This window comes from Salvelinus fontinalis, chromosome 14 (genome assembly GCF_029448725.1).
Source record: "Salvelinus fontinalis isolate EN_2023a chromosome 14, ASM2944872v1, whole genome shotgun sequence".
In the NCBI taxonomy this organism is placed as follows: domain Eukaryota; kingdom Metazoa; phylum Chordata; class Actinopteri; order Salmoniformes; family Salmonidae; genus Salvelinus; species Salvelinus fontinalis.
In genome coordinates, this window is record NC_074678.1 from 15,891,300 (window position 1) to 15,918,243 (window position 26,944).

Consider the following 26,944-nt stretch of genomic DNA (forward strand, 5'->3'; position numbering starts at 1 on the left):
ACCCTCAATCAGGGCATGGACAACAAGGTCTTGAAAGCATTCCACAGGGATGCTGGGCCATGTGTACTCCAATGCTTCACACAGTTGTGTCAAGTTCGCTGGTTGTCCTTTGGGTAGTGGACCATTCTTGATACACACGGGAAACTGTTGAGCTTGAAAAACTTGGCAGCGTTGCAGTTCTTGACAATCAAACTGGTGCACCTGGCCAGCCTCATTATTGCAATAATTAAATCGATATTAAATAAAGATGATTGTTTGAAGCAATGACCAAATGTCATTCCCACGACATACTACCATAACCCATTCAAAAGCACTTTAATCTTTTGTCTTGCCCATACAACCTCTGAATGGCACACACACACACAATCCATCTCAATGGTCTTAAAAATCCTTCTTTAACCTGTCTCTTCCCCTTCATCTACACAGATTGCATTTGATTTTACCGGTGACATCAATAAATAAAGAGAGCATAGCTTTCATCTATATTCACCTGGTTAGTCTGTCATGACAGAGCAAGTGTTCCTAATGCTTTGTACACTCCAATGTATCTTGTAGGAGAATGCTGCTACCTCATCTAGGGATGGATTTGACCCTTTTATTAACACATGACAAACCAAACTTTGTCCTTGAATTTTACAATAAATGGTAATTTACAGTGGTTCCTAACCCTTACATGTGTGAATACCCAGAGAGAGAGAAAAGAGAGGAGTTCAAGTGCACCAAAAGCTCTTTATTATTAACCATGTGACACAAACAGCGGCGATGAATGGACAGGGAACATGGCCAAGTCCCAAATGACACTATTCCCTATATAGTGCACTACTTTTGACCAGGGCCTATAGAGTTCTCATCAATAGTTATGCACAATATAGAGAATAGGGTGCCATGTGGGACGGGCCCAATGACGAGGAAGAGGGTTGAATCAAATCTTGTTGAAAGCTGCTACGTCGACACTCTGGACCTGTAGAACAAAAGAATAGAGAACATTCATCAAGATAAACTACATAACAGTTTCCAACCGTCTCTCATTTGGTTAAGACTCCGTACAAGGTCATACAGTATAGTATATTGTCAAAGAGAGGTGTGTGTGTGTGTGTGTGTGTGTGTGTGTGTGTGTGTGTGTGTGTGTGTGTGTGTGTGTGTGTGTGTGTGTGTGTGTCTGAGAATCATGCCTGCACTCACATAGTCCTCAAACTTGGTGATCTCCTCCTCTAGCAGGTCTGTCCCCACCTTGTTGTCCTCAACAACACACTGGATCTGTAGCTTCCTGATACCATAACCCACTGGAACCAGCTTAGACTGACCCCACAGCAGACCGTCAGCAACAACAGACCTCACACACTCCTCCAGCTTAGCCATGTCTGTTTCATCATCCCACTGAGAGAGCAAAAGGGAGAGCAGAGAGAGGGGAAGGTGGAGAGAAAGGGGAATAACATAACCGGAAGACATGAAGAAAGATTTGAATGTCATGAAAACACACTGGAACAAATATACCATCATAAATATTTATAAAATACTGTCTACTGATGGAGAGAGTGTTAGGAAGAGTGGGTGGGGACTGTGACGTACAGGCTTGACGTCTAATAGGATAGAAGACTTTGCGATGAGGATGGGTTTCTTGGCCTTCTTCTCTGCGTACTCTTTCAGCCTCTGCTCTTTGATTCGCTCGGCCTCCGCATCCTCCTCATCATCACTGCCAAACAGGTCCATATCATCATCATCATCCTCCTCCTCAACTGGAGCACTGGTCATCTTCTGCTTGACAGATGTGGCCTGAGGAGGTGAGGAGCAGACCAATAATATGAGAAAAATATATGGCAGTTAACATTGTGTCCTGCCAGAAAGTACAACGATTCAGTCTGCACTAATAATAGTCCATAGCTACTCGTCTCCTTTAAAGGATGCCATCTGTCGGAAGACAATGGCCACTAAGCATATGCTTCTATCCAAAGCAATTTACACAAAAATGTGTGATTGATTACATGTATGTGATCCTTGCGGAAAATGAACCCACAACCTTGTTTTTGCTAGCGCCATGCTCTTCCTCACTCAGCCACACAGGACCAGCGGGAGAGGGACTTACATTTGTACAGGGGGCTGCAGGGACTGGGGCTGGCGATGGGAATTTCTCCAGGACCGATACCCGACACTCCAACTTAGACAGAGCTGACCGCAGGTCCTCCACCACTGACAGAGATACACACGGGAACGAGAGTCAGTAAGATCACATGGAAGGAAGCACCTTTGAGTAAGATACACAGATGCCACACACACCTTGGTGCAGACTGTGGTTCTCTAGCTCCAGGATCTTGATATGTGTGACGAGTTCCCCTGGATCTTCTGTCCCATTGGCTGCACTCTGAACACAAAACACACACGAAAGTCAACATGTCACTGTAAGCAGATCACCAGCAACCTCTTCTGGCCAAACTCAGGTAACATGATCAGTTAAATCGAAGACGCAATAGGGTAAACAACAGATCTGTCACATGTTGTGTTCATAAATAAATACAGCTGTTGGCAGAGAGCGAATAGATAATGAATGACAGCTACAATTACAGCTAATGCAACACTCCTCCCACTCAGGAAGAAAGAGTGTGGAAGGGATGGGCATTAGCAATTTTTTTACTATTCGAATAATATAAAACAACATTTGGATATCCAGATAGTCAACATTTAAAATTAAAATACTACTCGACCAATTAGAAAGACAGAAAATGCCACAAAAGCAGACAATGTGCTGTTTTCAGACTTCTCTTTAACTGTTGCCGTTAGCCTAGGATGATGTTCACCATCATGGAACTGATTCAGTTTTCACAAAAAGTTCTGGTGAGTGTTTTGCATTGATCTGTGTAAGGTCTTGTGGAAACTCCGTTGGTGCGTGCCTGTAGGGTAAATCACCAATTGAAGTGGGGAAAACAGCATACCATTGTCAGGGCTGACGGGGGGCTAAAAGCACCATGATAGTAAAATGTATTTTCCTGTAAAACCCAACCCATAGCCCACAAGATAGAAAATGAGCTTGAAAAGACTTTTAGATAAAGCTTCTTCATTATTTTTAGCTTTTCATAGGCCTAAAGTTTTTGGGGACAAATGAATACGCTCACAAGTGTTAGAATACAAACGTCAGTTCGGATATCCGATTAACATTGCCCATCCCGAGTCTAAGGTCTTGGTGATGATCAGAGGAGCTTTCAGTAGTAAAGACAGGCATTGATGTTTATGGTTAGGTACAGTCGTGCAACGATTGTGCTTTTTTTGCAAATGCGCTTTTGTTAAATCATCCCCTGTTTGGCGAAGTTGGTTCAGGCAGAGGTATACCCATGACTGGTCTACAGGAGGGATCAGGCAGAGGTATACCCAGGACTGGTCTACAGGAGGGTTCAGGCAGAGGTATACCCAGGACTGCTCTACAGGAGGGATCAGGCAGAGGTATACCCAGGACTGGTCTACATGAGGGATCAGGCAGAGGTATACCCAGGACTGGTCTACGGGAGAGTTCAGGCAGAGGTATACCCAGGACTGGTCTATGGGAGGGTTCAGGCAGAGGTATACCCAGGACTGGTCTACAGGAGGGATCAGGCAGAGGTATACCCAGGACTGGTCTACGGGAGGGTTCAGGCAGAGGTATACCCAGGACTGGTCTACGGGAGGGTTCAGGCAGAGGTATACCCAGGACTGGTCTACAGGAGGGTTCAGGCAGAGGTATACCCAGGACTGGTCTACAGGAGGGTTCAGGCAGAGGTATACCCAGGACTGGTCTACAGGAGGGATCAGGCAGAGGTATACCCAGGACTGGTCTACAGGAGGGATCAGGCAGAGGTATACCCAGGACTGGTCTACAGGAGGGATCAGGCAGAGGTATACCCAGGACTGGTCTACAGGAGGGATCAGGCAGAGGAATGAAGGGTTAAGTCAGTCACGCAAGAAATCATACAAACAGAAGTCTTGCCTCAGCAGGTTATACCTGCATAAACCCACACACACCCCTGAGGCTTAAACCAGCGTTACGAGCCACAACATGCTACTGAAACATGCAGGAATGGCTAGGGCTGAAATGAACCACAGACAAAAACACTTGATGGCTTGTGAAATCACACTTTTGGATTTCATGTTAGCTAAACCAGAGCATGAAAATCAAAAACACACCTGTTTGTTCTCTAAGTGCAAGTGATAGGCCTGGGTTGTATTCACTGGAAACAAAAAGGAAGAAAACCAACTGAAATGTGGCACGATTACCTTAACTTGTCCAATAAGAAACTTGTTTTCATTGCAAAACTATTTCCATTGCATGCACTAATGACTACAACCCAGGGTATTCAAGGTTCTTGTCAGCAGCTCAGGGTCAACATAAACACAACTAGCTGCAGTCAAAACAGAATGTTGCTGTGAAACAGTCTTAGCTGGGTGGATATGGCCAGTTCAGTAAAGATATATCTCCACACACACACACACACACACACACACACACACAACCAGTCAAAAGTTTGAACACACCTACTTGTTCAAGGATTTTTCTTTATTTTCTACATTGTAGAATGATAGTGAAAACATCAAAACTATGAAATACATATTCTTCAAGGTGGGAACCACATACACGGAGATCATCCGTTCACCTACTCTGCATCTCACAAAGACAGTGGTTGGAACCAAAAATCTGAAATTTAGACTCAGACCAAAAGGACAGATTTCCCTTGCTTGTGTTTCTTGGCCCAAGCAAGTCTCTTCTTCCTATTGGTGTCCTTTAGTAGTGGTTTCTTTGCAGCAATTCGACCATGAAGGCCTGATTCACGCAGTCTCCTCTGAACAGTTGATGTTGAGATGTGTCTGTTACTTGAACTCTGTGAAGCATTTATTTGGGCTGAAATCTGAAGTGCAGTTAACTCTAATGAACTTATCCTCTGCAGCAGAGGTAACTCTGGGTCTTCCTTTCCTGTGGCGGTCCTCATGAGAGCCAGTTTCATCATAGCGCTTGATGGTTTTTACGACTGCACTTGAAGAAACTTTCAAAGTTCTTGACATTTTCTGTATTGACTGACCTTCATGGTTTAAAGTAATGTTGAACTGTAATTTCTCTTTGCTTTTTTGAAGTGTTCTTGCCATAATATGGACTTGGTCTTTTACCAAATAGGGCTATCTTCTGTATACCACCCCTACCTTGTCACAACACAACTGATTGGCTCAAACGCATTAAGGAAAGAAATTCCACAAATGAACTTTTAACAAGGCACACCTGTTAATTGAAATGCATTCCAGGTGAGGCGAATTTGCCAATCTTGGTGTTCTCTGGCAAATGCCAAATGTCCTGCATGGTGTTGGGCTGTAAGCACAACCCCCACCTGTGGACGTCGGGCCCTCATACCACCCTCATGGAGTCTGTTTCTGACCGTTTGAGCAGACACATGCACATGTGTGGCCTGCTGGAGGTCCTTTTGCAGGGCTCTGGCAGTGCTCCTCCTTGCACAAAGGCGGAGGTAGCGGTCCTGCTGCTGGGTTGTTGCCCTCCTACGGCCTCCTCCACGTCTCCTGATGTACTGGCCTGTCTCCTGGTAGCGCCTCCATGCTCTGGACACTACGCTGACAGACACAGCAAACCTTCTTGCCACAGCTCGCATTGATGTGCCATCCTGGATGAGCTGCACTACCTGAGCCACTTGTGTGGGTTGTAGACTCCGTCTCATGCTACCACTAGAGTGAAAGCACCTCCAGCATTCAAAAGTGACCAAAACATCAGCCAGGAAGCATAGGAACTGAGAAGTGGTCTGTGGTCACCACCTGCAGAACCATTCCTTTATTGGGGGTGTCTTGCTAATTGCCTATAATATCCACCTGTTGTCTATTCCATTTGCACAACAGCATGTGAAATTTATTGTCAATCAGTGTTGCTTCCTAAGTGGACAGTTTGATGTCACAGAAGTGTGATTGACTTGGAGTTACATTGTGTTGTTTAAGTGTTCCCTTTATTTTTTTGAGCAGTGTATATATATATGGCTATTTCAGCCAAACCCGTTGGGTGACAGGTGTATAAAATAGAGCACAGCCATGCAATCTCCATAGACAAATATTAGCAGTAGAATGGCCTTACTGAAGAGCTCAGTGACTTTCAACGTGGCACCGTCATAGGATGCCAGCCACCCTTCAACAAGTCAGTTCTTCACATTTCTGCCCTGCTAGAGCTGCCGCGGTTAAGTGTAAGTGCTTTTATTGTGAAGTGGAAATGTCTAGGAGCAACAAGCTCACTAAACAGGACCGCTTTAGAAAAATTGTCTGTCCTCGGTTGCAACACTCACTACAGAGTTTCAAACTACCTCTGGAAACAACTGTTCGTTGGGAGCTTCATGAAATGGGTTTCCATGGCCAAGCAGCAGCACACAAGCCAAAGATCACCATGTGCAATGCCAAGTGTCGGCTGAAGTGGGGTAAAACTCACTGCCATTGGACTCTGGAGCAGTGGAAACGCATTCTCTGGAGTGATGAATCACGCTTCATCTGGCAGTCTGATGGACGTATCTGGGTTTGGCAGATGCCAGGAGAACGCTACGTGCCCCAATGCATAGTGCCAACTTTATTGGTTTGTATTTTACACTTCATTTAGTAAATATTTTCTTAACTATTTATTGAACTGCATTGTTGGTTAAGTGCTTATATGTAAGAATTTTACAGTAAAGTCTACACCTGTTGTATTCGGCGCATGTGGCAAATACAATTTGATTTGAAGTGTAACGTTTGGTGGAGGAGGAATAATGGTCTGGGGTTGTTTTTCATGGTTCGGGCCCCTTAGTTCCAGTGAAGGGAAATCTTAATGCTACAGCATACAATGACATTCTAGATGATTCTGTGCTTCCAACTTTGTGGCAACAGTTTAGGGAAGGCACTTTCCTGTTTCAGCATTACAATGCCCCCATGCACAAAGTGAGATCCATGCAGAAATGGTTTGTTGAGATTGGGATGTAAGAACTTGACTGGCCTGCACAGAGTCCTGACCTCAAACCTATCAAACACCTTTGGGATGAATTGGAACGTTGACTGCGAGCCAGGTCTAATCGCCCAACATCAGTGCCCAACCTCACTAATGCTCTGGTGGTTGATTGGAAGCAAGTCCCAGCAGCAATGTTACAACATCTAGTGGAAAGCCTTCCCAGAAGAGTGGAGGCTGTTTTAGCAGCCAGCGAAGACGGGACCAACTCCATATTAATGCCCATGATTTTGGAATGAGATGTTAGACGAGCAGGTGTCCACATACATTTGGACATGTGTGTGGGTGGGGTCTTGGACCAGGTAACACACTACAAAAGATGATCTACAGTACCATGCAAACGTTTTAGGCAGGAGTGAAAAAATGCTTCAAAGTAAGAATGCTTTCAAAAATAGACATTAATAGTTTATATTTATCAATTAACAAAATGCAAAGTGAGTGAACGGAACAAAAATCTACATCAAACCAATATTTGGTGTGGGCACCGTTTACCTTCAAAACAGCATAATTCCTTCTAGGTACACTTGCACACAGTTTTTGAAGGAACTCAGCAAGTAGGTTGGCCCAAACATCTTGGGGAACTAACCACAGTTCTTCTGTGGATTTAGACAGCCTCGGGTGCTCCTCTCTCTTCATGTCATCCCAGACAGACTCGATGATGTTGAGATCAGGGCTCTGTGGGAGCCGTACTATCACTTCCAGGACTCCTTTTACACTGAATATAATTCTTAATGACTTTCGCTGTATGTTTGGGGTCGTTGTCATGCTGCAGAATAAATTTGGGGTCAATCAGATGCCTCCCAAGTGGTATTGCATGGCGGATAAGTATCTACCTGTACTTCTCAGAATTGAGGAGACCATTAATTCTGACCAAATCCCCAACTCCATTTGCAGAAATGAAGCCCCAAATTTGCAAAGAACCTCCACCATGCTTCACTGTTGCCTGCAGACACTCATTTGTGTACCTCTATCAGCCCTTCGACGAACAAGCTACCTTCTGCTACAGTGAAATATTTCACATTTTGACATTAGTCCAGAGCTCCTGCTGCCATACGGTCCTCAATGTTGCCCGTTTCTTTGTGCTTCTTCAAAAGAGCTTGGATAGCACATCTGGAAACCCCTGTCTGCCTTGAAATGTCTGCCTGGGAGAGGCCTTGCTGATGCAGTATAACTACCCTGTGTCTTGTTGCTGTGCTCTGTCTTGTCATGGTGTATGACTTTTGACAGTAAACTGTCTTCAGCAAACTCATCTTGTTTGCTGAGCTTGGCTGGTCCTCCCCCAGTTTTATTCCTCCAACACAGCTGTTTCTGTTAATGATTGTGTTTCAACCTACATATTGAATTGATGATCATTAGCACATGTTTGGTATAATTGTTCAATCTTACACCTATGCCTACAAATGACTTTGTGCAAGTGTACCTACAAGAATTGATGCTGTTTTGACGGCAAAGGTTGGTCACACCAAATATGGATTTGATTGAGATGTTTCTTCTGTTCACTCACTTTGCATTTAGTTAATTGATACATATAATATATTAACATGTCTATTTTTGAAAGCATTCTTACTTTCCAACATTTTTACACACCTGCCTAAAACTTTTGCACGGTACTGTATATTAAAAAGGCGATGATCTTACTTTCAGTGCAGCTTTAAAGCAGATAGTAGGAGAGATGGGGTGTGTGAAGGCTCAGATGTGTATTACATTACACTCACTCCTGCTAGAGACTTCTGGATGTTTTTCCTGGCCCGGGCTATGTCCTGCAGGATGCTGTTGGCTCCCACCAGCTCCTATAGGATAAAGTACAGGGACCAGGTCAAACACTGATGTACACACACACACCAGAGAGGTGGAGACACGTGTGAGGAAGAGGCGATTCTCTCTCACACACACAGAGAGAGAAACGACCTACTTGTGCTGGGTGTGAGGTGCCGTTCATGCGTTCGTAGAAATATCTCTCTGCCTCATCGTAGTGAGGTTTATCAAACCAGATCTTCTCCTGAGCTAGGTAGTCTAATGCTGCACTCATGGTGCTACAGAGAGGGAGAGGAAGCAGATATGAGAAGAGAGGGACAGAAGAGGGAGGAGAAAGGGATCTAATGTTTAGTAATTCAGTGGGTCCATTAGACTGTTTGTATCCCTCTGTTTTAACCATCTGTGTCCCACTACAGACAATCCTTAGAAGTAAGATAAATTAGGGGCACGACTTTCACTGGGTACTGCATATTTGTCCCCCCCAGTTTTATCATTGGATTGTGATACAAAAAGCAGCATCGTTGTGCTTTAGGACCATGCGGATGCCTCAGAGCGGTCAGGTAGGCTGTTAGGTGGTTTCAGACGGCTGGATTTAGGACTCTGCAGACACCACAGAGCATGCAAACAGAGGCAGCTGTTGTGTGTGCTGTGCTTTTTCTCTGGAGTGATAAACCCAAGCAGAGCAGAAATGTGCTACTCTTTATTTGATTGATGTAGCTGGCAAAGTGCTGTTTGACTTAAAAAAATATATGTTTTCCCAGTGCTGAGCTAGTAGTGTTACTGACATGTAATGTTAGCTAATGTTTCATTCCATCTTGACTTAAGATCTGTCTGGAGAGAATGAACTAACATAAGCTAGCTAGTAGCTACCACAAGCCAGTTCAACACAAGCCATCTGTCAGGTACAATGGCTTGTGAAAGTATTCACCCCTCTGGCATTTTTTCTATTTTGTTGCCTTACAACCTGGAATTAAAATAGATTTTTTAGGGGTTTGTATCACTTGATTTACACAACGTGCCTACCACTTTGAAAATGCTAAATATTTTTTGGGGGTGAAACCAACAAGAAATAACCATTTAAAAAAAATATATATTTATTTTTTAAACAGCGGTGCATAACTATTCACCCCCCACCCGAAGTCAATACTTTGTAGAGACACCTTTTTGCAGCAATTACAGCTACAAATCTCCTGGGGTATGTCTCTATAAGCTTGACACATCTAGCCACTGGGATTTTTACCCATTCTTCAAGGCAAAACTGCTCCAGCTCCTTCAAGTTAGATGGGTTCCGCTGGTGTACAGCAATCTTTTAGTCATACCACAGATTCTCAACTGGATTGAGGCCTGGGCTTTGACTAGGCCATTCCAAGATATTTAAATGTTTCCCCTTAAACCACTCGAGTGTTGCTTTAGCAGTATGCTTAGAGTCATTGTCCTGCTGGAAGGTGAACCTCCATCCCAGTCTCAAATCTCTGGAAGACAAACAGGTTTCCCTCAAGAATTTCCCTGTATTTAGCGCCATCCATCATTCCTTTAATTCTGACCAGTTTCCCAGTCCCTGCCGATGAAAAACATCCCCACAACATGATGCTGCCACCACCATGCTTCACTGTGGGGATGGTGTTCTCAGCGTGATAGGTGTTGGGTTTGCGCCAGACACAGCATTTTCCTTGATGGCCAAAAAGCTACATTTTAGTCTCATCTGACCAGAGTACCTTCTTCGAGATGTTTGGGGAGTCTCCCACATGCCTTTTGGCGAACACCAAATGTTTTTGCTTATTTTTTTTATTTAAGCAATGGCTTTTTTCTGGCCACTCTTGTAAAGCCCAGCTCTGTACGGCTTAAATTGGTCCTATGGACAGATACTCCAATTTCCACTGTGGAGCTTTGCAGCTTTTTGGTCTCTTTGTTGCCTCTCTGATGAATGCCCTCCTTGCCTGCTCTGTGAGATTTGGTGGGCGGCCCTCTCTTGGCAGGTTTCTTGTGATGCCATATTCTTTCAATTTTTTTATAATGGATTTAATGGTGCTCTGTGGGATGTTCAAAGTTTTGGATATTTTTTTATAACCCACCCCTAATCTGTACTTCTTCACAACTTTGTCCCTGACCTGTCTGGAGAGCTCCTTGGTGCCACTTGCTTGGTGTTGTTGCAGACACTGGGGCCTTTCAGAACAGGTGTATATATATATACACTGAGATCATGTGACACTTAAAGTCCACCTGTGTGCAATCTAACTAATTATGTGACTTCTGAAGGCAATTGGTTGCACCAGATCTTATTTAGGGGCTTCATAGCAAAGGGGGTGAATACATGTGCAAGCACCACTTTTCCATTTTTAACTTTTTTTTCCACTTTTTTCCCTTTCACTTCACCAAGTTGGACTATTTTGTGTGTCCATTACATTAAATCCACATAAAAATCTATTTAAATTACAGGTTGTAACGCAACAAAATAGGAAAAACGTCAAGGGGGATGAATTATTTTGCAAGGCACTGTAGTATCTAACAGCTGTTGTGTGTATGGAAATGTTTTGTAGCCTAAGTTGTGTCCTGTTTTAACGGAAGTAAATGAACTTGGCTTGTTTTCACCTGTTGATGTACCATTACAGCTAGTCAAAAGTTGGCTAACGTTAGATATTATTTTTGCTCCAATCACAGTCAGTACAGCAATAACATTATTCATCTGCCAGTTTCCCTAGCCAATTCTCTACTTTTCACACTGACACTGTATAATCAGCTCTACAGGCTTTACTGTCATGATGCAGTCAGTACACAACACTATGCTCATCATGTCTTAGCAGGATCAGATGGTGACAGGGGTCTCAGCAGAGTCAGGCAACCAGGGAAGACCAGTCTGACAGCGCTGAGGTGAACGTCTGCAGATGCAACACTTTGTTCTCTATGTGCAGCAAACACTGGACAAGCCTGAAGCTGCAAAGACAAACTATTTTAAGGCAGTCTGACAAACCTCTAAAGTTGATTTCCAAACTGTGTTAAGGGTTAATAGAGGCTTTTCCTGATGACACAAAACATGTTAAACAAAAATGTGAGGAAGACCTGGGAGACAGTACTGATGAATGGATACAGATATGTTAGAATGCCCAGTCATGTTCATATCATCTCAGACATCAATTATAGTCATTTAAGACAATCCATAAAACATACTATATGTCAGTGTAACTGAATACCAGGCACTCAGAAATTTTATTCCTCTGCTGGAGGTGTAAAACACAAAAGGGGACATATTTCAATATATTATGCTCTTGAGATGGCTGGAAAAGAGTATGTTATTTTATCTCAGCATGTGTACAGATTCTCGCTGTTTTTGTTTGCTTGGAAATGTTGACACTGGAGACTTATCAGAATAAACTGTGTAACCTAGCATTCATAGTGGCTAAAAAAGCATTGCCATTAATTGGAAGGTTGGGGAACCGTTTAGAAATTACAACACTTGTTGTGCATAGTTCCCCCCCACATTTGGTCCCACATTCATAGAGTTCAATGACTATATCAAGCTTGTGACTCTACAAATTTGTTGGATGCATTTGCTGTTTGTTTTGGTTGTGTTTCAGATTTTGTGCCCAATAGTAATGAATGGTAAATAATGTATTGTGTCATTTGATTCACTTTTATTATAAATAAAAACAAACGCTTTCAAGCATTTCTACATTAATGTGGATGCTACCAAGATTACAGCCAACACTGAAAGAATTGTGAATAATGACATGTCAGAAAGTTACAGATGCACAAATATATCATACCCCCAAGACATGCTAACCATTACAATGACAGGGGAGGTTAGCATTTGTGTGGGGGGGGAATGATATTTGTGTTTCTATAACTCTCACTCATCATTATTCATGATTTATTCAGAATGATCCATAATCATGGCAGCATCCACATTAATGTAGAAGTGTTTAGAAACATTCTATTCTTATTTATGCCCCCCCACCCCACACTTATAAACCCAAAGTTGCGCCCTTGGGATAAATCTCTGAAGACCACCAACATTGAGTAAAATAAGTAATCATGCAAGTCAAAAAATGAAAAGGGTAAAGCAAAAAAAAAGTGACAAATGAACAAATAAAAACAGAAAACAAGTTAAAGAAATCAAAAAGCAATGAAAAGGATATCATCAACTGAAGCTGGTTTTGTTTGTGGAGGTCAAGACTCCTGGAATGGGTCATACTTGTCCCTCAGAGGGCCGTTGCATGCTACCGGTGATGCTGGCGATGACATTGCGGACGCCGCAGTATCTTCTTCCCCAAGAGCCCCCTCCTCTCTGTTGGTTACTGTTGACTCCACAGGTACATTCTGGTAATAACCGTAGAAACATCTCTCTGCATCCTCGTAGCGTCCCCGGTCTAGCCACACCCTCTCACTGTCCGGATGAAGGAAGTAACAGACTCCTCCCACTGACATGGCCACACCTTCCTCACCTGTGACGTCAGCAGGCTCCTCCTCCTCCTGAATGGTGAGCAGAGAGTGATAGACTTCGGCCTTCCCCTGTGAGACCATGGCTGCTTCTTCTAACACTTCCATAAGACTCTGTGGGTGGTCTCCAATACCCCTGGAGTTTGAGTGAGCGTTAGGGTTGGTACGTGAGGTGGAGGTTCCGCCATCCAGGTTGTTGCAGGTATGAGAGCGGTTGTTGCCGTAGAGGTTCTGGTAGAAGGCGGCCTCAGCCCGGTCGTAAAGATGCTTCTGCAGCCACACGTGCCTCAGCAGCTCCACGGGGAGACAGGGCAGTCCGTTCATCAGCTGGCCAGGGGCCTGGGCCGAGGTCAATGGGGAGGCCGCCTGGGGGGTCTGGGCCAGGGACAGGTACCCCTCGTCTGGTGTGGCGGCGCTGTTTGCGGGGAGGGCCAGGAAGTCTGGGGCTGCTGGCTGCAGCAGGGGCTCTGCAAAAACACAATGCTCTTCAGATACTATGGTTGGAGGGGTGATTGGGTAGTTCGGGCCAGGGGGTGAGGGTGAGGGTTGAGGCGAGGTGGGGTGGTTGTCAGCAGCCAGGGCAGAGAGCGAGGGTGAGCTGCTTGGCCGTGTCGTCGCACCGTTGGCAGAGCGTGCCAACCAGCACTGATACAGACTCTCAGCCTGCTCATACACACCGCGGTCAAACCACACAGATTCACACTCAGACCGCATGCCGAGCAGGACCATGCTGGGGGAGTCAAGGACAGGGGCGTGGCTACTGTCCCCCTGGCCAGGTGGTGAAGGCGGATGCATCTCCACGACAATGGATGCTGGATGGTTGTCGGGTTGAGCGGAGCGTTTCCGACGGCGACGGCTCTTCCCACTGCGTTTCCGGTTGCCATCTCCATTCATGCTGCTGCTCTCTGGGGAGGACAAAGAGACACCATCCCTGTTCCTCTGACCCCCCTTTGCCACCTCATTGGTACAGTCCACCTGGCAGTGGTTGGGAGGGAGATCAGGATCAGACTGATCCATTGCTGAACACGGCGGGTTCCATTGAGACAGCATCTTTGATCCGAAGCAGAGAAAGAGACAGGCTAGAGGGTTAGTTACACAGAGGAGAGAAGTTTAGAGAGACAGAAATTGATCCATTGGACTCTGCCATTTTTGCTTTGTAATGGATCAATCCCAGAATGCATTGAGGCATGCAGGAAGAGAAAGGAAAAGAACAGACAAAGAGACAGATCCAGCAGACCAAGGTCGGATGAATGATGAACTGAACGATGTTCACTTCACCGGTTGTGTTCGAAGAGCACAAACAGGAGAAAACATCTTCAAAATGTTCACCAAGGAGTACAGGCTAGTGCGTTTCACAAGTTTTACTTCTATTTCATGCCTTCTGAACACAACCCCTCATTGCCAATGTTATATTCTGGAGTTCTTAGAATTCTCATACGTCGGAGGGTAGCCAATAGTAGATGTCTCTGGATAAACAGCCTCTATTCAGGTCCACTTATATTCTTTATATGACAACCAATAGATGCCATCATGGCCAACTAAATAACTTGAAATCACAAGCAAATGCCAATATACACTGCTCAAAAAAATAAAGGGAACACTTAAACAACACAATGTAACTCCAAGTAATCACACTTCTGTGAAATCAAACTGTCCACTTAGGAAGCAACACTGATTGACAATAAATTTCACATGCTGTTGTGCAAATGGAATAGACAACAGGTGGAAATTATAGGCAATTAGCAAGACACCCCCAATAAAGGAGTGGTTCTGCAGGTGGTGACCACAGACCACTTCTCAGTTCCTATGCTTCCTGGCTGATGTTTTGGTCACTTTTGAATGCTGGCGGTGCTTTCACTCTAGTGGTAGCATGAGACGGAGTCTACAACCCACACAAGTGGCTCAGGTAGTGCAGCTCATCCAGGATGGCACATCAATGCAAGCTGTGGCAAGAAGGTTTGCTGTGTCTGTCAGCGTAGTGTCCAGAGCATGGAGGCGCTACCAGGAGACAGGCCAGTACATCAGGAGACGTGGAGGAGGCCGTAGGAGGGCAACAACACAGCAGCAAGACCGCTACCTCCGCCTTTGTGCAAGAAGGAGCAGGAGGAGCACTGCCAGAGGCCTGCAAAATGACCTCCAGCAGGCCACAAATGTGCATGTGTCTGCTCAAACGGTCAGAAACAGACTCCATGAGGGTGGTATGAGGGCCCGACGTCCACAGGTGGGGGTTGTGCTTACAGCCCAACACCGTGCAGGACGTTTGGCATTTGCCAGAGAACACCAAGATTGGCAAATTCGCCACTGGCGCCCTGTGCTCTTCACAGATGAAAGCAGGTTCACACTGAGCACGTGACAGAGTCTGGAGACGCCGTGGAGAACGTTCTGCTGCCTGCAACATCCTCCAGCATGACCAGTTTGGCGGTGGGTCAGTCATGGTGTGGGGTGGAATTTCTTTGGGGGGCCGCACAGCCATCCATGGGCTCGCCAGAGGTAGCCTGACTGCCATTAGGTACCAAGATGAGATCCTCAGACCTCTTGTGAGACCATATGCTGGTGCGGTTGGCCCTGGGTTCCTCCTAATGCAAGACAATGCTAGACCTCATGTGGCTGGAGTGTGTCAGCAGTTCCTGCAAGAGGAAGGCATTGATGCTATGGACTGACCCGCCTGTTCCCCAGACCTGAATCCAATTGAGCACATCTGGGACATCATGTCTCGCTCCATCCACCAACGCCATGTTGCACCACAGACTGTCCAGGAGTTGGCGGATGCTTTAGTCCAGGTCTGAGAGGAGATCCCTCAGGAGACCATCCGCCACCTAATCAGGAGCATGCCCAGGCGTTGTAGGGAGGTCATACAGGCACGTGGAGGCCACACACACTACTGAGCCTCATTTTGACTTGTTTTAAGGACATTACATCAAAGTTGGATCAGCCTGTAGTGTGGTTTTCCACTTTAATTTTGAGTGTGACTTCAAATCCAGACCGCCATGGGTTGATAAATTTGATTTCCATTGATAATTTGTGTGATGTTGTTGTCAGCACATTCAACTATGTAAAGAAAAAAGTAGTTAATAAGAACAGTTCCTTCATTCAGATCTAGGATGTGTTATTTTAGTGTTCCCTTTATTTTTTGGAGCAGTATATATATATATATATATATATATATATATATATATATATATATATATATATCAAAATATGCATATTCTGCATGCAAACTGAAAAAGTTGCTCCATAACCTTAAAGGGCAGAAAATAAAATATGATCACTCAGCAAGTTTGCTGGGGGGCGTTGTTGAATGAATGGCGTGATAAAAGGAACAGCACTGGAATGATAAATCAGATCTAATGCAGGTAGGAACAACCTCACAATGTTGAGCATCCCGAGTTGCACCCTATTCCCTTTATAGTGCATTAAGGCTCTGGTCAAAAGTAGTGTACTATAAAGGGAATAGGGTGCAATTTGGGACACATCCTGTATGTTCTGTGTACACATCATATAATCCTAGATTCTCTACAGTAGACTACACAACATAAACTGCCACAGCAAAGACTTGAGTTATTAGCAGTCCAGGATGAAGCTGTGGTTTTGATGGCGGGCAAATCATGCATAATTCATACCATAGTGAAAAAGGAAACACATTTCCTTATAGCCATCTAGATGTGTTTTTCCCCCCAATCGTTTTTTAATACTACTAATAGAAACAACTTGGCTGTCCTATTAACAATATATATATTAGAGATTATTTTGATTGTTAAAATTATTCACATCTTGATAGTTTGGCCGTTAAGAAAATGATTTCCTGCATGATATGCATGTAAAACACCTTATAGTTGGCCTATATATAAAATAAAATAAACGAATGTAACTCACCTTCCTTGGTGAGTGTGTGAGACTAAACAACTTTCGTGATTAGAATGCGCAACACGTTATTTTCATCCATTCCGCCGCGAGCCATGAACAAAGCAAACAAACATTATAATACTGCATACCGGCCTACCGGGAAATCAACACCTTGGGAATAGGCTACAGCATAGGCGTGTACAGAAGGCCTAAATATAAAAGTGTGACAGCCTCAAGAATTGGCTAAACGTGCCTTTGGTTCCTCGTGGCACATACGGATTGGGGCCGGGGGACTATTTTAAGACTGCGTGATTGCAAAGAAAAAAATATAAACGTGTCATTCAATTAATAATCAATAACCTAAACCACATTTTACTAAACGTATGACAAAGAAAGACTAATGTAATAGGCTACTCACTTCTCCAATTCTTGAGAGCATATAACAAGGGGACAGAGACATAAGAGGTTGTTATTTGAGACGGTGTTAAAAAAACACATTGAAACATTGTATCAACAGCGGTGTTATTCCTTTGATGGCCATGTTACAATGTAACCATTTAACGTCACCGGCTAACTCTGTCACTGATATAACATACGTCATGTCGACATCTTCCGTCGCTCTCAAGACATTGAGGCAGGTGGTGCCACTTCCAAATTGAAGCATTTGTAAACTAAAACGTCATAGCCATCCGTCTAGATTCATTAGCAATGAATTATCTGAAATATTACGTATTTTCTGATGTCTGAATATCGCAGCTTCTGTTGATATTCATATTTAGCCGGTCGGGCCCGACTTGGACGCTCATGGCTGTCCCAACATTTATTTTCTTGACCGTTTACATTAGCTCTCCCTTACACCAAACAATTTGACTTGCGGCTATCATGTTCATTACCCGGTTGGAAAAGCGAGCTGTCAGTTACTTACTGTTCTGTATTTCGATAGTTAACGGGTCCGGTGTTCCTCGTGTGCTTGTTCAGTTAGGAGCCTAGCACAGAAAAGGAGAACAGAATAAACGTCCACCGAAGGGGTGTGGGGGACAAGGGGGAAGGGCCCTGTTTTTTAAACGCCCGGTTGATTCACATATATCCTACTGAAAATATTTTAGGATTATAATATTATTAAAGTCTGGAACAGTGTGTAGTCAATTTAGCTTTTATTAATTTGTTCAATCAGTTTTCCCAGGATTGGTATACTCCCATTCAACACGCACTGCGCTTGCACATGACAGAATAAGGAACTGTTTAATAAAACGTAATTTCTTCCGCCAGGAGGGGTCACTTGATTTCAGAGACTGGGACCGCTCAAAATCATGTCACATTGATTTCTTTGCTTATTTGTCTGGAATAAAAAAATGTTGGGATAGTTTTCAAAGTAAATAAATAACAAATGCATAAAACCTAAGGAAGGTGAATTGTATGTAACATCTGTAACTTGATAGGCCACACTTTAGAAGAATGGAAATGTACTTTTAGTACATTAATGTACAGTACCACTCAAATACATTGTAAGTAATTTCCAATATCATACTATGTGCAGGCTCTATAAGGACCATCTGAATTAACAAAGTGTGAATGTACAGCACCTGTTCATAGCCATCCGTTTGGACCAGATAGGTACAACATTCTTTTAATAACAAAAACTGAAAATACCAATGAATTCACTTTAATATTTCAAATGAACATTGATAAATTATGAAGATAACTGGATTAGCGCTGATTTGACGCATCTTGCTGTATTCTTCACAATCACTATGTGTCCTTGAACAACTCCTCCAGTCAGATTTGTAGTTAGATTAGGCTCCAACCGTAACAAAGTTAAAGACTGAAGTGGTTTCTGTGGGCGTTGGGCAGAGAGCAACCAAAAATTCTACATGAATCAGTTACTATGGGCCAAAACGACTTCACTTCCTATTTTCTGTGGCCGTAGGCGCCGACTTCCTGCCCAGCTCCCTGGCCCTCTCAGTTGCAGTCTCCACAGCGGTCATGGTGGCGGCCCTCACACCCCCCTGCTCCATGGCATGAAGCCCGAAGATCGTAGTGCCTCCTGGTGTACACACCTCCGAACGCAGTTGGGCTGGATGCTTCCCTGAGTCCCTCAACAACTGGCCTGCCCCCTAGAACAGAGAAGAACATTACACATGAACAGAGATACAGAAGTACCTGTGCTAATATAATACAAATGAGGGCTGTTTTATGAAACCAAAAACTCACCAATACAGTCTGAGCAGCGATGCTATGGGCCAGAGCACTGGGCATGCCCATTTTCACCGCTCCCTCAGCAAGCGCCTCTGCAAACAGATACACCTGCAGGGCCAAGGACTCTCTGTTATAACCAGAACAACGTTACCCCTTCCAGTTTTGTCTTCTCCATCCCATCCCTCTCCCTCCATCTCTCCTTTCTTCACCTCCATCCCTCTATCCAACTACTTCTCTGATAGAGTTCAGTGTGTCAAATCGGAGGGCCTGTTTTCCGGACCTCTGGCAGTCTCTATGGGGGTGCCACAGGGTTCAATTCTCGGGCCGACTCTCTTCTCTGTATACATCAATGATGTCGCTCTTGCTGCTGGTGATTCTCTGATCCACCTCTACGCAGACGACACCATTCTGTATACATCTGGCCCTTCTTTGGACACTGTGTTAACTAACCTCCAGATGAGCTTCAATGCCATACAACTCTCCTTCCATGGCCTCCAACTGCTCTTAAACGCAAGTAAAACTAAATGCATGCTCTTCAACCGATCGCTGCCTGCACCTGCCCGCCCATCCAGCATCACTACTCTGGACAGTTCTGACTTAGAATATGTGGACAACTACAAATACCTAGGTGTCTGGCTAGACTGGAAATTCTCCTTCCAGACTCACATTAAGCATCTCCAACCCAAAATTAAATTTAGAATTGGCTTCCTATTTCGCAACAAAGCATCCTTCACTCATGCTGCCAAACATACCATCGTAAAACTGACCATCCTACCGATCCTCGACTTCGGCAATGTCATTTACAAAATAGCCTCCAACACTCAACAAATTGGATGCAGTCTATCACAGTGCCATCCATTTTGTCACAAAAGCCCAATATATTACCCACCACGGCGACCTGTACGCTCTCGTTGGCTGGCCCTTGCTTCATACTCGTCGCCAAACCCAGTGGCTCCATGTCATCTACAAGTCTTTCCTAGGTAAAGCCCAGCCTCATCTTAGCTCACTGGTCACCATAGCAGCACCCACCTGTAGCACGCGCTCCAGCAGGTATATCTCACTGGTCACCCCCAAAGCCAATTCCTCCTTTGGGCGCCTTTGCTTCCAGTTCTCTGCTGCCAATGATTGGAATGAACTGCAAAAATCACTGAAGCTGGAGACTCATATCTCCCTCAATAACTTTAAGCACCAGCTGGCAGAGCAGCTCACAGATCACTGCACCTGTACATAACCCATCTGTAAATAGTCCAGTCAACTACCTCATCCTCATACTGTATTTATTTATTTATCTTGTTCCTTTGCACCCCAGTATCTCTACTTGCACATTCATCTTCCGCACATCTATCACTCCAGTGTTTAATTGGTATATTGTAATTACTTCGCCACCATGGCCTATTTATTGCCTTACCTCCCTTATCTTACCTCATTTGCACACACTGTATATAGACTTGTTCTACTGTATGTTTGTTTATTCCATGTGTAACTCTGTTGTTGTATGTGTCGAACTGCTTTGCTTTATCTTGGCCAGGTCACAGTTGTAAATAAGAACATGTTCTCAACTAGCCTACCTGGTTAAATAAAGTAAAATATATATATATTTTTTTAAATCCCTACCTTCCCTCCATCCTTCTCTTTCCTCCTTGATCCATTTCACATTTACATTTCAGTAGACACTCTTATCCATAGCGACTTACAATGAGTGAAAATTCAATAGATTAGGCTCTTCAAACTCAACTCTGGACCTTGAAGCCAGTTCCACTGCACTTTTTCAATTGTTGCCCTCCAGTCAGGGACTGACTTAGACCTAGGACTAGAGGTCGACCGATTATGATTTTTCAACGCAGATACCGATACCGATTATTGGAGGACCAAAAAGGCAGATACCGATTAATCAGACAATTTTTAAAATGTAATTGTAATAATGACCATTACAACAATACTGAATGAACACTTATTTTAACTTAATATAATACATCAATAAAATCAATTTAGCCTCAAATAAATCATGAAACATGTTCAATTTGGTTTAAATAATGCAAAAACAAAGTGTTGGAGAAGAAAGTAAAAGTGCAATATGTGCCATGTAAGAAAGCGAATGTTTAAGTTCCTTGCTCAGAACATAAGAAAGCTGGTGGTTCCTTTTAACATGAGTCTTCAATATTCCCAGGTAAGAAGTTTTATGTTGTAGTTATTATAGGAATTATAGGACTATTTCTCTCTATACGATTTGTATTTCATATACCTTTGACTATTGGATGTTCTTATAGGCACTTTAGTATTGCCAGTGTAACAGTATAGCTTCCGTCCCTCTCCTCGGTCCTACCTGGGCTCGAACCAGGAACACATCGACAACAGCCACCCTCGAAGCAGCGTTACCCATGCAGAGCAAGAGGAACAACTACTCCAAGTCTCAGAGCGAGTGACGTTTGAAACGCTATTAGCGCTGACCCCGCTAACTAGCTAGCCATTTCACATCGGTTACACCAGCCTAATCTCGGGAGTTGATAGGCTTGAAGTCATAAAGCATTGCGAAGAGCTGCTGGCAAAACGCACGAAAGTGCTGTTTGAATGAATGCTTACGAGCCTGCTGGTACATACCATCGCTCAGTCAGTCTGCTCTATCAAATCATAGACTTAATTATAACATAACACACAGAAATATGAGCCTTAGGTCATTAATATGGTTGAATCCGGAAACTATCATTTCGAAAACAAAACGTTTATTCTTTCAGTGAAATACGGAACCGTTCCGTATTTTATCTAACGGATGGCATCCCTAAGTCTAAATATTGCTGTTAAATTGCACAACCTTCAATGTTATGTCATAATTCCGTTTTTGGCAAATTAGTTCGCAATGAGCCAGGCGGCCCAAACTGTTGCATATACCCTAACTCTGCGTGCAATAAACGCAAGAGAAGTGACACAATTTCACCTGGTTAATATTTCCTGCTAACCTGGATTTCTTTTAGCTAAATAGGCAGGTTTAAAAATATATACTTCTGTGTATTGATTTTAAGAAAGGCATTGATGTTTATGGTTAGGTACACGGAGCAACAACAGTACTTTTTCGCGGATGCGCACCGCATCGATTATATGCAACGCGGGACACGCTAGATAAACTAGTAATATCATCAACCATGTGTAGTTATAACTAGTGATTATGATTGATTGATTGATTGTTTTTATAAGATAAATTTAATGCTAGCTAGCAACTTACCTTGGCTTCTTACTGCATTCGCGTAACAGGCAGGCTCCTCGTGAGGCAGGTGGTTAGAGCGTTGGACTAGTTAACCGTAAGGTTGCAAGATTGAATCCCTGAGCTGACAAGGTAAAAATCTGTCGTTCTGCCACTGAACAAGGCAGTTAACCCACCGTTCCTAGACCGTCATTGAAAATAAGAATGTGTTCTTAACTGACTTGCCTAGTTAAATAAAGGTGTAAAATATATAGATATATATTGTATTTTTTTTAAATCGGAGTCTAAATTTACCGATTTCCGATTGTTATGAAAACTTGAAATCGGCACTAATTAAATCGGCCATTCCGATTAATCGGTCGACCTCTACCTAGGACACCAAGTGTGTGCAATTAATTATCAGGTAGAACAGAAAACCAGCAGGCTCTGGAACTCGTAGGGTAAGAGTTGAATATCCTTGGTTAGGCCATCCCTCCTCCCACTCACAAAGGCCACCCCGCTGCCACTGAGCCCAGTGTGGATGTCTATCCAGGCCTCGGGCCCCTCCTCCACCAGGCCACAGTGTTGAAGCAGCGAGCGGAGCAGATCCCCATCCTCCTGCCGCGCCCGCGTCCCCCGCGAGAACAATAGTGCCCCTTGCTGGACCAGACAGGGAAGGTTGGGCATCAGTCTCAAAACCACCGTGTCAAATGGCAGGAGCTGGAGGAGAGGGGGGAGGGAGATGAAAGAAGGAGGGCGAGAGGGGAGGGAGATGAGAGAAGGAGGGCGAGAGGGACAGCGGTGTTCGGATGGATGGAGGAGGAAGAAGAAGAGAAGAAAGAGCGCATGTGACAGAGACCAAAAGACAAATGTATACAATTATGGTATTTTGCTTTATTGCTAAAAATGTTCTTGTCTTTTTCTTGTCTGCAAAGAAAATCGCCAGGAATGTCTATCAGATATCTGATCAACCAATCAAGCAACTCATGTTACTCAGGTTACTAAGCAATAGTTTAAAAACTCTCTCATATGGACTCACCCCCTGAAGCGTTGCCAAGGTTACACCTGCTGCCACGGAGACGATGATGTGTTTCGGGGTGACGTGGTCTGTAATCTCACTGAGAATGGTTGTGACGAGGTGTGGTTTGACCGCCACGAACACCAAGTCACAGCTACTGACCAGCTCTGCATTGGAGTGGGTGACAGCCACCCCCAACTCCTGAAATAAAATGAAAACAGAGGTGAATGGTAACTCTGCGCACTGTGCATAACACACACACACACACACACACACACACACACACACACACACACACACACACACACACACACACACACACACACACACACACACACACACACACACACACACACACACACACACACACACGTAGAGCAATAGATTCATCAATGCAAATACAGTGATTGACATCAGCTGACGGGGGTGGAGAGAAAAGAAGTGTGTGTGTGTGGAAAAAAAGAGGAGATATGTGTACCTGAAAGCGACCAAAGTTCCTTGCGGAGGGTGCGCTCACTTTAACATTGGTGGGAGGGACATCTCCTGCAATTAAACATCCTGCAAGTTTTTGGGGGCAAGTAAAGAGTCACACACACACCAGGGTTGGGGTCAATTCGAATTGAAGGCAGTCAATTCTAATTGAAGGCAGTTAATTCAGGAAGTAAACTGAAATTCCAATTCAATATTTGAAAAAAGGGCATCTACTTTCAATGACTTCTCAATTAACTGAAAAGGAGAAGCTATTTATGTAAGAAGTTTTTACAGATTGGAATTTTATATTCAAATCACTTCCTGAATTGACCGACTTCAATTCTAATATACCCCAACCCTGACACACACACTAGATTACCTTGGCTATCCCATAGGCCATGTTACCCAGATGAAGACACACACACTATATTCTCCCTGTTGACATACCAGACTGCAGGACTCCCTTGGCTATCCCGTAGGCCATGTTGCCTGCACCGATGAAGCCGATTCTCAGGTTAGAGTCCATCTCAGGAGGTGTCTCTGGGTCTGTCTTGATCTGCATGGAGGGCAAAGATAAATCCCTAGTCATACCAATGAACCATAATAGGGGCATCAATGATTATAATGACATGGTCGCTTGCGTCTCAAATGGCACACTATAAAGTGTACTACTTTAGATATGGGCTCATAGTGGGGCGGCAGGTAGCCTAGTGGTTAAAGTGTTGGGACAGTAAGGTTGCTTGTTTGAATGCCTGAGCCGGCAAAGTGGAAAAATCTGCCATTCTGCCCTTGAGCAAGGCAGTTAACCCCCACAACAAATGCTCCCCGGGTGCTGATGACGTCGATTAAGGCTGCTCCCGCACCTCTCTGATTCAGAGGGGTTGGGTTAAATGCGGAAGACACATTTCGGGTTAAATGCATTCAGTTGTGCAGCTGACTAGGTATCCCCCTTTCCCTTAGGGTTCGGGTCAAAAGTAGTGCACTGTATAGGGGATACAGTGCCAGGGCACAGACAAAATAATCATGGGCTTGACATCTGGGAAATGGTAAGAAATCAAATTAGTCCATTGCCTACAATGACATCCACAGTAGAATGATCATGCAACGATTGAGCAGCAGTTGCTTCTTCTTCGGAATCTTCTGTCTCTTCGTCATGCACTATAAACTTATGCCTATTCCGAATACGAACAGGGCCGCTGTTGGTGCCATGCGAGCGGCTCCATGTTTCAGATTCATCCATGATTGATTGCATCGTGGTTGCATATTGTGGGAAACGGGTAAGTTTCACTGTTTGCTGGTTGTTATTCCAGCTATAATACGATGTCTTGAGAACTTTCCATCGGTGCCGTATCTGGTCAATTGATCTGTGATACCCGGCCTGTTTCATTCTCTTCTCTGCTACCTTGAACAACTTCAGGTTTCGAACCTTTCGACCGTCCAAGTGCTTCGCTATGTCCAGCTCCCTTAAAACTTTTAACATGTATTCAGTCTCCTCCGAGTCCCAGAAGTATTTTTTCATGGCAGCCATTTTTTACTCTGAGTTTTTTAGGCTGTGATATGTAGTGATCAAATTATAATATTGATCTGTCCGAATATTCCGAATGGATCTCGATCGGATTTTACACATTCCACCTATGCTTTGCTGGTGTCCTCACTAGTTACCAAAGCCACAAAGTCATAAACCCCGCCTATTTCGAAAATGTATCTTCTTAAAATCTGATTTTAAACCTAACCCTAATCTTAAACACACTATTAACCTTATGCCTAATCCTAACCTTAAATTAAGACCAAAAATAATTTTTTTGTTTAAATTAATATTAAAGATATAGGCTGTTGACTTTGTGGCTGTGGTAACTAGTGGAAACACTTTACTGCCGGAACAATAACAAATTAACTTCCGGTTTTGGCCTTCATAATAAAAGCCCTCATATAGGCCATAAACCATTATTTTATTAAACGTTTCAATAACACGTTAAGAAAACTGATTTGTAAATACCTATTGGTCAATATGTTACGATATTGGTATAATAAGAAAAATTGAACAATGTTAACACAAAAAAAATGTATATATTTTTAGACATCCCTCATTCAGACCTCTTGGTGTAAGAGCTAATCTCCTGACAAATGTATGGCCACATTAGAGATACATATTTCCCACAGATCACACAGACCCACAAAGAATGTGAAAACAACTCAAGCATTGATAAACTCCCATATCTGTTAGGCGAGATACCGCAGTGTGAAATCACAGCAGCAACATTTGTGGCCACGAAAAAGGGCAACCAGAGAAGCACAAACCAATATTTATCTTCCCCTACTATTCGTGCTACAACTATTTCCACATTGTAAAAACATGTACATAGCTGATAATACGACTCTTGAAATGTCTAAAACATTTACGAGTGCAATATTTAAGCAATAAGGCACGAGGGTGTGTGGTATATGGCCAAAAAATATACCATGGCTAAGGGCTGTTCTTAGGCAATACGCAATTCAGGGCTCGAACCACCCAGTTAATAATTACTGTTAAACTATAATAGTTTTTTGTTGTTGTTGCTGATTTGTGTCTTCTCACTTTTGTTTGTTTATTTCACTCGCTTTGGCAACGTAAACACGTTTCCCATGCCAATAAAGCCCCTTTGAATTCAATTGCTAACTAGGTGTTGGACTGACAGACACAGGGGCCGTGGTTTTGAGTCCCAGTCACTTCTGACAGTACTAACACAAATCGTCGGGCTCACACACGCGTGCTTTTACAACTAGATCCACAACCACATCAAGCTGATAGCTACTACAGCTCAACATTTTAACTAACTAGGTAGCTAGCTAGCCTATGATTCAAATTGACGTCACTTTATTTGAGATATATATGCATTATACAGTTGCCTAGTTGTGGTTACCTTCAATCAAATCCAGGGATTTTGTAGAGGCTTTGAGCTCAGCTGACTCACGAGTTTTCCTGTCTGAGCACGTTGCTGCACATTATCTGATATGTAGATCATCTCAACCTCAGTCCTATGTACCATAAAGGACACATATGATGGAAAGATCTACGAATCTGCCAAACTCAAAGGGA

The 26,944-nt window shown here is 43.7% G+C and overlaps 2 protein-coding genes across 4 annotated transcripts; both read right to left on the minus strand.

The window, feature by feature from the left end:
* Positions 1 to 709: 709 nt before the first annotated feature.
* LOC129869546 (uncharacterized) lies at positions 710 to 17,420 on the minus strand. Its single transcript, XM_055944044.1, has 9 exons — positions 17,039 to 17,420; positions 12,921 to 14,215; positions 8,889 to 9,009; positions 8,692 to 8,766; positions 2,275 to 2,359; positions 2,084 to 2,187; positions 1,570 to 1,773; positions 1,183 to 1,377; positions 710 to 961 (listed from the first exon to the last, which is right to left on the minus strand). Exons 2-9 carry the CDS (start codon positions 14,213 to 14,215, stop codon positions 923 to 925), a joined length of 2,118 nt encoding a protein of 705 aa, XP_055800019.1. The 5' UTR covers positions 17,039 to 17,420; the 3' UTR covers positions 710 to 922.
* Positions 17,421 to 18,145: 725 nt separating this feature from the next.
* Positions 18,146 to 26,872, minus strand: pycr3 (pyrroline-5-carboxylate reductase 3). 3 transcript variants are annotated; one of them, XM_055944048.1, is made up of 7 exons: positions 26,769 to 26,872; positions 24,316 to 24,424; positions 23,876 to 23,955; positions 23,419 to 23,598; positions 22,887 to 23,099; positions 19,220 to 19,312; positions 18,146 to 19,122 (listed from the first exon to the last, which is right to left on the minus strand). In XM_055944048.1, the coding sequence occupies exons 2-7, from the start codon at positions 24,392 to 24,394 to the stop codon at positions 18,910 to 18,912; spliced, it is 858 nt and encodes a 285-aa protein (XP_055800023.1). In that variant the 5' UTR covers positions 24,395 to 24,424; positions 26,769 to 26,872; the 3' UTR covers positions 18,146 to 18,909. The 3 variants fall into 3 exon arrangements, with proteins under 3 accessions (XP_055800023.1, XP_055800021.1, XP_055800022.1); XM_055944046.1 differs by lacking the exon at positions 26,769 to 26,872 and adding an exon at positions 24,944 to 25,497; XM_055944047.1 differs by lacking the exon at positions 26,769 to 26,872 and adding an exon at positions 24,944 to 25,495 and having other exon boundaries at positions 23,876 to 23,940.
* Positions 26,873 to 26,944: the final 72 nt, after the last annotated feature.